Consider the following 13,103-nt stretch of genomic DNA (forward strand, 5'->3'; position numbering starts at 1 on the left):
AACAGTTATAGTTCAATGGTATTTATAATAATTGTTTGGTAGTAGAGAACTGGAGTATTGTTAAAAGAAGGCAGATTTTATTGAAGCATTTTGTCTTGTACTCATCGGGACACAAGTAAGAATACCAATGTAAATGGGAACAACATTTGATACTGCCTGAGATGGTACTAATTGGTTGGCAAGTGGATTCCAGCTGTTACAGGCAAGGTCATGGGGAATGTACAGTTAAATGACTGACCATCAACTACCAAGTTTTGTTTAAAATTACACCAGGTTTCAAAGTTATCCGGAGAGATAATTTCTAACCTGTTCAGATGATTTCCCACTGTCTAGTATACAAACTCATGAATGGACCAATGGCTGTCACTGTCTATTCGCAAAGTGCCCAGTCTAACACAGAGTTCCCTAGCAGGGCAAGGTATCGCAAACATTTAAACACCAGGTGAAGCAAATCTCTCATGTTACTACTATGCAGTAGCAACAAGAGCGATGCTCACAACTAACAGGATGCTGCCAAAAAACCAAAAAGACTTTCTGCCAAGAGATGAGTAATGTTACCTTCAGTGCCAGTGTGATGCTGGGTACGCAGGCTAACCTCTCAGAGACTGATGGATTGTGTCAGAGAGCATGTCACTTTAGCTGTTCACACACAAGGTCCTGATCATAAGCAATGATCCCATTTTTTGCGAAGCTTACCAGTGTCCAATATTAGAAGCAATTATAGAATTGGACAAAATTTGTTTAATAATCGCAGGTGCTAAGAATTAAACTAACAAACAATTTAAGGGTGATCAGTCACATTCACGGTGTAGCACTCAAACACATTCTGGAGGCAACGTACATTAATACACAACAGCCTGTTCTTGGTCTTGTCTCTAATATTCACCTCGAGGTATTTATAGTTGAACAAAACTAATTGTAGATAAGTAATGCAGAGACAGTGGAGGTTTTGAGAAAAGATAGTTGAGGGGTACAGCTAGGTGTCAGCAATGTGTCCAATGTCATAGGCAAGTTAAATGCGTAGGGATAAGTTACAATATGTAGGGATATTGCAGACACAAGGAGTGCAAACCCCATGGATGATGTGCAGTTATGATGAGAATTGTAAAATTTGAGGCATTCATTAACCAGGAATCCATGTATAGTAGCAAACACAGCAGAGAAGGAAGAACAGGATTTAGTTCAATTTAGGATATAAACAGCAGAGTTTTGGATGAGCCGAAACTTATAAGATCAGGGAATGGAAGATTAGGCAGGGGACGTTGGAATCATAAAATCCAAAGGCTTGGAGAGCTCATAAATCAAGATTTGTCTTTTCCTTTGTGGAGAGAGGTTATTGGTTTTGTTGGTCTTACCCTTCTTACTCAGTGTCAAAAGATGCTTCCCATATATGATCAATGAATGAGCTATTTCTTCTTGGCTTTAACAAAGATATCAACAAACTTAATTAACGTCATGATTAACCAGATATTAGCATGGACGTGGGTTTCAAAGCAGACAAGCTAAGGCAAGGATGGAGCTATGTGATGATATGGAAGTATGTACACTTGGTCTTAATACTGGCATCAATACATAGTTGGAAGGTCAATAACTAAGATTTTGAACACAGTCTGCTTTGGTCTTAAACTACTACCTAGTCAAAAAGATGTAATTGATGGCTACAGAAATGATTTTCAGCATGGATCAAAGACAAATAGTTAAGGATATCTCTATATTTACTTGAAAGTTTTTACACTCATTGACTACTGGATGTTGGAAAACGCAGTCAGGCATTTAGAAACAGTGGATGAAACAACACAGATGGTGGTGAGGTAGAGGTAGGTGCCATCAGCAAGCGGAAAGCTCTCAAAATACAAAGGGAAGTTTCAAAGTTGTATCCAAAATGCCAGGAAAATTCAGTCATGGAGGGGCAAACATTCAGAAAAGTCACTCTCCTGGTTAGAATGAACAGAATCTGAGGACCTGCTCTTGTAATCACCGGCTAGTTCACTTCCATGCGTGCTAATAAGAGTGTGAGACAGAACCAGTCCATGATTGGAGGTACACAGTGTAAAAGAAAAAGGTAAGTAAGCAAATAAGCCACCTTTTGCCATTAGGGCTATTTGTGGGGAGAAGCCTTGAGCCACTAGGTAAGTGGAAGGGAGACTTTTGCCACTGCTGGGGAGAAGCCTTTTGCCACCAAGGGGGCTGACTGTAAGGGAGTTCCATCTGACAGGAGGCTGCAAGGGAAGAGAGAAAGAAAAGTAAGAGGTTGCAGGGTTGGGAACGCTGCAAGGGAAGAGGAAAAATGGTGCAGACTGTGATATGGAGGGAGATAGAGGCTGCACTGTGGAGGGGGTGCAGAATGGGGGAGGCTGCAAGGTAATGAGTGGAATGGAGGGGGGTGCAAGTGGTGGGAGAATAGGGAGGCTGCAAAAAGAGAGAACAGTTTGAAATCGTGTCTACAAAGGAATACTCAGCTAACCAGCCAATACTTGAAGTCAGTGAGGTCATGAATTCCTTACAACTGAATATGGAATCTCCAGCTTAAGGGCTATACATGGAAGCTACTGTGATAGGAAAGAATGCAGTGGCTACTACTGTATAAATAGTCGTTGCTGATTATTAAACTTAAATTTGAAATGGAGATCTGAACTGCAGTGAAAATGGTAGTGGCTTCCTGGGTAAATCTTCTGGCTTTGCACATAAGCCAACGGAAATATATTAGCTATGACCTCACTTGTCTATGAATGGTGTGCTTAGGGTGATTGCCTCAAGGAATGGTCATTAGATCAAAAGCTTTTCCTAAAAATAACTCACATCAGTTATGTTGCACCATTTGAACACTGTGCCTTTGGAGAAATTAATGCTTTCCTTGTATGTGGTGTCTTTAACTCTAAAGGAGGGTTGATAACGATGGAGGACAAAAACAAATTCTTCTAACTCTGCTTCTGTTTGGATTTCAATACTCAAAATGTCAAAACAAAAACAGGAAGTATCATCACTAGACAATATCACCTAACAAGTATGAGTTAGTAGAAATGAAAAATAAGCTCCCTAAAAACAAGCTGTAGCACTCAAGAAAATCTCAGAGCTCTCAAAACAAAAAGATTGTGCACCCTGGTGGAAACAGATGCTGGATTTTAAGATGATGCCACCAAGTAACTGAGAATTGGGAGGGGGTCAAGAAGATATCCTTGTGCAGCACTAGAGAGCAGAGCACAAGACAGGGAAGAGAAGCCATTCCAGGAGATTCTCTAGCCACAACTGAAGTGATAAGAATGGACTTTGAGAAGAACCTTTTTGGTGCTTTGGTAGGTGCAAGAAATCTAACTGGAATTCTGTGGAATTCCAAAAAACAAATGGGCACAAAACATACATAGTAAGTATACACAGTACTCAAGTATTAAAATGCTTAAAAAGTTAAACAGATCTAGGTTTTACCATTCATGAACAAAAGCCAACATTGAATCAGCTTCTAAGTGCCAGAGAATTAGTCCTGAAGAAATAAACAAATACGAGGCAGGCATTCAGCAAAGCACATGCTTTGATCATGCTGCATTAGATCAGGATTATTACAATTACACAGTTATAGAGTCATTGAGGTTTACAGAATGGAAACAGGCCCTTTGGCCCAATTTGCCCATGCCACCCAGTTTTTACAGTTTAAACTAGTCCCATTTACCTGCATTTTGTCCAATTCCCTCCATGTCTACACGTTTCTTAAATGACATAATTGTACTTGTTTCCACCACTAGCTCTAGCAGCCTGTTCCAGACACTCAGCACTGTCTGACAAAAAAAAATTGCCCCTCTGGGCCCTTTTGTATATCTCCTCTCTCACCTTAAACCTATGCCCACTAGCTTTAGACTCCCCTGTCCTGAGGAAAAGCTGTTCGCTATTCATGTTATCTCACGATTCATGATTTTATAGACCTCTACAAGATCACCCCTCAGTCTTCTACCCTCCAGGGAAAAGAGACCCAGCTTATCCAACCTGTCCATATAACTCAAACCTTCCAGTCCAGGCAGCATCCTGGTGAATCTTTTCTGTACTGTCTCTAGTTTAATCATATCCTTTCTGTAGTAGGGTGAGCAGAACTGCAGTACGCCAAAAGTCGCGTCACCAAAACCTTTTAAAGCTGCAACACGACGTCCCAACTCCCATACTCAATGTTCCAAATGACGAACACCTTCTTCACGGATCTGTCTACCTGTGACTCCATTTTCACGGAGCTATGAACCTGTACCACAGATCTCTTTGTTCTATAACATTCCCTAGGGCCCTACCATTGTCTGTGTGAGTCACTGATCAAAGAACAGTACAGCACAGGAACAGGCCCTTTGGCCAACCAAGACTATGCCAACACATGATGTCTTCTAAACTAAAAGCATTTTGCCTCTACACAGTCCATATTCTTCTATTCCCTATCTATTCATATATCTATTGGTCATGTGGATGGAAATGTGCTGCCAGTGATGGAGGTCTCTGAACACTTACCTACCTCTGTGTAACCAAATCATCTCTCATTTTGCCTTTAAACCTATGTTCTCTAGTAATTAACATTTCTACCCTGGGTGTGAAAAAAGACTCCAATTATCCATTCTATCCCTATCTCTCATAATTCAGTAAACTTCTATCAAGTTGCCCCTTAGCCTCCAACATTGAAGTAAAAAACAAGTTTGACCAAACTGCCCTCATAGATAGTACCATCCAAGCCAAGCAACATCCTGGTAAATCTTTTCTGTATCTTCTCCAAAAGCCTCCACATCCTACTGGATGTGTCAACCAGAAACATACACAACATTCTAAATGTGGCTGAAATAAAGTTTTATAGAGCTACAAATGTGATTTGTCAATTTTTATACTCTATGCCCTCATCGATGAAGACATAATTGCTATATGCTTTCTTGACCAATTATCCACCTGTGCTGGCACTTACAGGGAACTGTGGACCTACCTATTAGCCTATGTCCCTCTGTATGCGGTTGTTACGAAAGGTTCTGCCATTTACTATATATTTCCCAGCTGCATCAGATCTTCCAAATTTCATCACTGCACATTTGTTCAGATTAAACTCCATCCGTCATTTCTCCACCCAAATCTCCAGCATATCTATATCCTTCCGTATCCTCTGGCAATCATCCTCACTTTCTGCAGCTTCCGCATTTTGTGTCATCTACAAACTTACTAATCAGGCCACCTACATTCGCTTCCAAATGGTTTATAAATATTACAAACAAGTGTCCTCAGCACTGACCCCTTTGGAACACCACTGGTAACAGATCACCAGTCAGAAAAATATCCTTCCACTGCTATCATCAGCTTGCCATGACAGGCCTTGTCAAAGACCTAGCTAAAGTCCACTTAGATAACATTTACTGCTCTGCCCTCTATCATCTTTGTCATTTCCTCAAAAAAACTCATTCAAGTTTGTGAAACACAGCCTATCAAGTCCATATTTTCCTAAATGTGAGGAAGAAACTCCTCCAATAATTTCTCTACCAGTGATTTAAGGCTCACTAGCATGCAACACTCTGGATTATTCCTGTTGCCCTTCTTAAACACAGGAGGACATTGGCCATTCTCCAGTCCTCTGGGACCTCTCCTCCGCCTAAAGAGGATACAAAGATTTTGTACAAGGCCCCAGCAATTTCCTCACCTGACTCCCTCAACATTCTGGGACAGATCCCATCAAGTACTGGGGACTGCCCCGAAGACATCCCAATAATCCACATACCTGAAGCCACATGTTTATCTGTACAATCTTCCTATTCCTAGCCTCTCTGGCACATGGTACAGGAAGCAATCCTGGGTTTACAATCCTAGAGCTGGTTAACGTCCTGAACTTCCTTTGCAGGACGTCTTTTCCCTGTCTGCCTATGTCACTTTTCCCTATCTCGTTAATGCTCTGTAATGACAAAGTTGATAGAACAAATCTTTTTACTAAGAAGTTATACTTCACCAAGCATGCTCAGATCAATCCACATCCAACCACCTATTCTGAAAACTCTGCTCATATCTTGACAGCTGTCAAAAATACCTTTGCTGCAGATGCCAGAACCTAAAACTGTCTAGCTAAACATGGCAGAACATATTTTAAAAATAATTTCACCTCATCTCCGAATGGTGATGGGTCTTCTAAAGAAATAGGTCTACATCCTTATCAAAAGCAAATCAGTTCTTCGTAACACTTTGTTCCAAGTTTTGTTGTGATCTGTCAATAGGTTTTGAAATACATCATTTACAGGCTAAATGACTAACAAATTAAACAACTAACAAGAAGGGTGAAAACATGATTTCTTCCCCGCTTCGGCAGTGGAGGGTAAAAGGTAGCTTGGAAAATAAATCAGACAACGGTATCACTTACCTCTGCAATCTCCTTATACTTTCCATCCATGGATGTTGGTAGGTGAATAGGAAAAGATTTGAGTGAGAGTGGAGTTCCAGGAAGTGACTGAGAGCAATGAATTTGCTTGAGAGTCCCAGTCTTGTTGTGCACATCTGCGTAAGCAAATAAACAGATTTCAATTAGAGGTTTGCAGCAATGTCTCACCTCCAGAAAGGAATTAAAAGGCTACAATTAAAGTTAATATGAATAAAATACAATGCCAGACCTGATTGTTTATTCATCAGATTCAAAATGCTTAAGGCAACCACTTTGTGTATCAGAGTTAGTGCAGAAGCATAGATTTTGACTTCAAAATACTCAAATTTCACATAGTAGAGAACGAGCTATGATCAAAGTGGTGTATTTTCATATTTGAGTGTCATTTGGTTGTACATAGTGGCTCAGATATACTGATCATGGTCAGAAATCCTATTTCCAACTTGATCCGAATAAAATTTACACACTTAACTCTACAGGTCTTCTGGAATAGAGATTCCTGGACTGTGGCCGCCTTTTATAAACTTGTCCTGGAATCCACAAATCCAGCAAAGATACCTTCATATCAAGCATGCCTCCTTTTGTTGGTTTCTCAGATTTAAATGATCAGCAGCATAGCCTGCCATTTTGACAGGTCCCGGGAAAATGCAAGCTTAAGTCTAATTGCAGGTTTGAGCTCCACGTGCTTGGAGAGATAATGACATATATTTTGTCTTGTGGGTGAGGGGGTATTGCATCAGGTGGGTAGGCCACTAGGTCGATGGGAAGGTGACAGGGTGGCGTCCAGTCAGGGGTGAGAAACTGTTGTTGAGTCAGACGGATGGGAGTGGGTCTGCACATTACAGAGGTGGGGGTCAAGCAATGAAGGTGTGTTTGGTTGGGCTATTTCGGATGGTGTAGCTGGTGTATCAGCTAGGAGGAGTAACAGTAGGGTTTTAATCCTCAAAATTATGTCTGGGCAACTATTAATCTTAAGTGAGTCACAATCCCCCAAATCATCTGACTAAATTGACGTTTTCAGAATTTTCTAGTCTCAGGGGAATTGCCCTTCAGATATTTAATTTCCTACACAATTCCCAGCAGTTGCATTGAGGGCTCCACATGGTCCTGACGTGCACTCCAGTCTAGGCTGTTCCAATGACTCTCATCAGGATGTCTGAGCCGATGTTGTGGGTTCAATCTGACAGGTGCATAAGAAGTTAGTATTAATACTCCAGCGCATTACTGAGAGAGTTATGCACTGTTAGTGGGAGTATTTTTGGATTAGACATCAAGCTTCCCTGTACTTAAGAGGGCTTGAATGATCCCATGACATTACTTCAAACACCAGCCAGCAAGTTATTTGTGGTCAATGTTTATCTCTCAAATCTCCACCATAAAAACAGATTATCTGGTCATTACCAAATTGATGTTTGCGGGTGCATACTGTGTGAAATATGATTGCCACATTTCTTACAATTGTGTTGACATTGCATTGCCTGTAAAGCTAACATTTTCTCAGAGGCTTTTGATTATTCTTACACATTTTATATTTAACTATAGTCCACATTTCCTACCAACACGAATAATGGAATGGATGACTACTATACTCAACCTGCCCCCTCTTGGGGTCACAATTACTGTCAATGATGTTGCAACTAAACAGGTTACTGCATCTGTCTGAAATTGCATGCTCCTTTAAGACACTGACTCACCAAGTGGATTAATAAATGTATGAAAAGAGACTACAGAGGAATTCATGCTGGTACTATATGTTCATCACAAACATCAAAGAGCAGCTTAAACTCTAGGTTTGCAATGACTCAAAGAATTCCAAGGTCACAAAATTTATTTTCATATGTGAGAAATACTAAACAAGTGACTTAATCATTTTAACATGGCTGTTTGCTCTTATATTTCACTTTGTGGCAATCTCAAGTTTACAATGCCGAGAACGACAGTAAGTACAGTTTTTCTGCTGTTGACCAATATAAAAGAGATAATTATTAAAAGTATTTCAACATGTTGAAAGTGTATTATCTTCTGTATTGTATGACTCTCTACTCTTTAAATTATGTGGATTGATGGGATATCATACATTGACTCGTGGCAGCTGCATCCTGGCCAAAATTTTAAACTCTTTTCCTGAGGGATAGCATTCTGTCAAAATAAGTCTAATATAATAAGAACTTGCCATTCAGAATATACAAATGCCTTTGAGAAAATCAGAATTACACCTTGGAAATGGCTGGATGCAAATGTTTCTATTATTTTAATATTATTAGTTGAGTTGTCAAAAACTCAGACACCAATTCCAGAACCTAAGCCAAACTCTCACAATGGAAAAACATTGGTCAATTTAACAGATTAAAAGATTTGGATAATCAGATAACAGTATGGCACAAACATACTTTGATTGCAGAAGTTAAGACAAAAACTAGCATGATCAACTGTCATGGCTTTCAGCAAAAAGTGCATTTCAACATTCTGAATCACTTCAGTTTCAACTAATGGATAGACTACAAAACACTTATATTTGGTCTAAGTATTTGAAGCAGAACAGAAACTTCAAAAGGGAAGAAAATAAATACTCAAAGGAGAAAAATGGGAAGGCTGTGGGGAAAAGATTGGGGAGTAAGACTAATTGGACAACGCTTTCAAAGAACAGCAAGAATAACTTCTTGCTTGGTTATATGTAATGGGTATTTGATGTCCTTAAACATTCATCATTATGTCAAATATTGTCCAAAAATCTAGTTCCGTATATTTTCAATTTTCCTAAATAATTCTATTCACACTCCAACATTTTGTTCTCCAGTGTAATTCATTTTTTACAAACACATGCTCAAAAAATGATCCCCTTCAACACTGCAGCCAAGTTTTTGCACTGCATATACCTGTGGATGCTACAGAGAGGAAAAAGATGTTTTGAGGATTGGGAGGCTCTACGCCAACAAAGAAAGACAAATATTCTTCTGTGTTCTCTTTTGACAGATCAGCTGCCATCATCTTTCTGCAGTGGCACAATTCAGTGACTGCAGTCATTCATTATTAATCTGTCTAGCTATATTTAGCAGCAGAATTCATGCAGATCTTCAGCAAAGCTACATGTTTGAAATTCTACTATATTGAGATAAAGCATCAAAGCACGCGCCCATATGAGTTACAATCATGAGTAAAAATAAGATACCCGAGTACGTAACTTTCTGTGATAAAAGTTACTACAAGTAAGGGGCAGTTAATCAAACAGGATCAAAATGGACAAGTGTTAAAACTGGTATTAAGGGCACTCTATCGGAATGGACATAGCATTCACAAAAAGATTGAGTGCACAAATTAGCAAATGGATATTAATTAATTGCCATAAGACAGAGAGATAGCTACAGGGTGACCAACATTGGGAACTAAATATCCAAGGACATCCCACACTTAGGGATGACTCCAAGAGGAGGGGAGCTGGGGTAGTATTCCTTACAAAAGAATGACAGTGGTGTACTCATTAGGGAGGGCCATCAAATTGAACAATCAAGAAGCAGAATCAGATTGGGTGGAGCTATGAAATAGCAAGGAAGGGAAACAATGGTGGGAGTTATTTGTAGAATTGTTGTCCTAAGGTTGTGCGTGCAAGGAATCAGGAAATAAGAGATGCATTTTATTTTTCTAAATTCACAATGGGAATATAGGTGGCTAGGCCATCATTTATTGTTCACAAATGCTATGGAAAAGGTGGTGGTGAGCTGCCTTCTTGAGCCACTGCAGTCTTTGTGGACATCCACATGCTGTTAAGAAAGTAATTCCAGGATTTTGACCCAATGACGATGAAGGAATGATGATATTGTTCAAAACAGGATGTTGTGTGTCTTGGAGGTGAACTTGCAGGTGGTGGTGTTCCTATGCATCTGTTACCCTTGTGCTTTTAGTAGGTAGAGGTCACAGGTTTGGAAGTGCTGTCAGTGGAGACTCATTGATTTGAACTGATTTAGCTTTACCGTCATCGATTCAAAAGAGTACAGTGGCCACTTACAGCACCACCTGGGTAGAAAGAACCTAGGTACAGATTCTTCAGTACAAATTCTTAGGAAGAGATAAAATAGAAAAATAAAGAAATAAAAAATCCGGCGTAACAGATAATAAAAATAAATTGGAGAAATAAAAACTTCAGAACATCAGTCCGTTCAACCCAGTCCATGCTAGCGCCTACCCTGCAGGCTGCACTGGGCTTCAGAGATTTGAGACCAATAGTCTGCTCTGGAATCACCTTGAGGCCAGAAGACCACACTGGGCTGCAAGACCACCACGTGCCACCAACAGGTCACCAAGCTGGGTCAGAATACTGCCATGCTGGGCTAGGAGACTCCCATGCCAGGTCAGTGCTGAGGCTGGGAATTCAGGACATTACCAAGAAAAATGTATAAAAGAAAACACAAGAACAAGAAACAGACGGAGCGATGATCTCCAGCTGTAGTATCGAACTCCGCTGCCATCTCTGAAGGAACTGAAACCCACATTGTGAGCTACCTAAGTGCATTTTGTAGACAGTACCTGCTTTTGCCACTATGGCGTTGAATGTCATCAATGTTGAAGCAGGTGGATGGTCAGACAATCAAGCATTGGCTTGGATGGTATTTTTGAGATTGTTGGAGCTGCAGTCGTCCAAGCCAGTGGGGATATTCTATCACAATCCTGATTTGAGCCTTGTAGATAGTGAACAGGCATTGAAGAGATAGTCTCAGCATTCCTCTCGCATACTTGCACTTTTAACCACATTATTTATAATGACCATACTCCTGATAGCAGTCAGTTACTCAATTCAACTACCTGTTCGGCAGTAAATTTATTACAACAGGTTGATATGTGAGGCATTAAGCAATCAGTAGTACTCCATTTTATACTTTTTGTGGCTACAGGTAGCTGCCTTGACCATGGTCAATGCCAACCCTATGATCTGAGTACAAAAAAAGACTTCTTTATGTTTCAAGAAATATTTCACAGGCATTCACACTTTCCTATAGCCTGCACCTCCAAATGCTATCAACGATCACCAAGCAGATTTTTACAAATGATTTCATCTGTGAGGTGTACAAATGACTCAGTATGAGATCTCCCAAATTCCCTACTTCAGGGAACTGTTCCAATAAAAAGAGGAAAAGATGTCGACTGGATGTTGTTAAAATATAATCTGGAACCATTGTGGCCACTTAGAAAGTAGCACTAGGAAATACTTGGTAAAGGGAAAACTCATCTTTTCACCTGCACAAAGCGTACCAATCAGCAAGAAGAGATGTTTGATTCATATTTACATAATAAGCACTCAGTAAGGCATATTGAAAATAACCTTCAAAATCGTTTTATCAGTAAAAGACAAAAAAATACACAGAACCAATAACATTTATCTCCATTATCTCAGATGACCTTACATTAATAGATTTTGACTAGTATAGCAACCAGATGCCTATTGTAATCATAGGGAAATTGTAAACTTAAAAATAGAATACAATTAAATTACGAGCTAAATTAAACTGCAAAAGCAGTGATGCAGGATACAGCAGAACCCGCGTTCATGGTCTCAAAGTATATTTAGACACAGAGCAAGGGAAGCAAGTGGAAGATATCATCTGCACAAGCTGTTGATAATGACATAGATGTCAACTGATAACTCTTGCTGGTTTCTGGTCATTTTCTACACTAAATACCTTACTATATACAATTGGAATTTAAAAGTTTTAATTTATAAGTTGTGCCTCTTAAACAGTAGGTCTTTATGTAATTAAAAAAAACCTCTCCATTGAAACGTAGATTTAAACTTCTGAACTTGCAGTAAATTTTTACAATTATCCCTACCAAAAGCTACAGTTGTTGATGTTCCTGGTCAGCCAGAATATGAGCCATTGAAAAGCATGCTGTCATCAATTTACAAGGTGACAGAGTGTGTTCCAGCAGTAACACAGAACTTTGGAAAAGTCTGCAATTTTTTTGTAGAAGGCCTGGTAACATACATGAATTATTCAGTTCCAGGTTTTAGCCTTGCATAGAAAATTTAGAGAGCCCTCAGCCACTTGAGGGCAGCCATTCTAAACCAAAGATATAAAATTACACATTAATCTGACAATCACAGAACAAAAAAAAAAGGCAGACAATAAAACAGCTTGGAGTATGAGAGGAAGTGTGACAGGGTGAGAGAACAAGAGAGTGAGAGAATGACAGTGTGTGAGAAAAAAAGAGAGCATGAGAGCGAGAGCAAGAACAGGCAAACAAGAAGTTCTTTTAAACTTGTCTGAGAAATTGTGAAATATTTAAATATTTTGTGTTACGACACTGAAAAAGCACATCTGTAATTTACTGAAAATTAGATTACAAAGGGCTAAATTGCTTGACAGTAATAATTTGAAGAAAATTTCCACAAAAAATTAAACATTTGAAAGCATTCTTCATCTTCCTAGCCACACTGTAAGGATAAGCACCACCTGACAATTTGGCAACCAGACAGATTTTGTCTATCTTACAAATGCCAACACTATAAGTATCATCCAGGCATAGAAGTTTCTCCATAAATTAGCCACTGAATGGAATTCAGCTTTAGTTTTTGTTCAATACATTTCATGTTTCAACATATAGCACCCCTATCCTTATAAACAACAACTCATGTGGCTCAGTAATATCAGAGGTGATCACCTGCGAAAGATTGAGAGGAAGAACTTGATATGGATATAGACTTCTCAATTATGTAATGCAAGTCACAGATATTTTCATTTTCGTG

General features: G+C 39.4%; 1 protein-coding gene across 6 annotated transcripts in view; it reads right to left on the bottom strand.

Moving 5' to 3' along the window:
- Nucleotides 1-13,103, bottom strand: part of LOC125462738 (AMP deaminase 2-like) — a 162,136-nt gene that overhangs the window by 58,503 nt on the left and 90,530 nt on the right. For all 6 annotated transcript variants that reach the window (XM_048553026.2, XM_048553025.2, XM_048553027.2 and 3 more), the window contains exon 2: nt 6,350-6,483. In XM_048553026.2, coding sequence (XP_048408983.1) covers nt 6,350-6,483 — 134 coding nt within the window. The remainder of the gene's footprint in view (nt 1-6,349; nt 6,484-13,103) is intronic.

The sequence above is a fragment of the Stegostoma tigrinum genome, chromosome 21 (genome assembly GCF_030684315.1).
Source record: "Stegostoma tigrinum isolate sSteTig4 chromosome 21, sSteTig4.hap1, whole genome shotgun sequence".
In the NCBI taxonomy this organism is placed as follows: domain Eukaryota; kingdom Metazoa; phylum Chordata; class Chondrichthyes; order Orectolobiformes; family Stegostomatidae; genus Stegostoma; species Stegostoma tigrinum.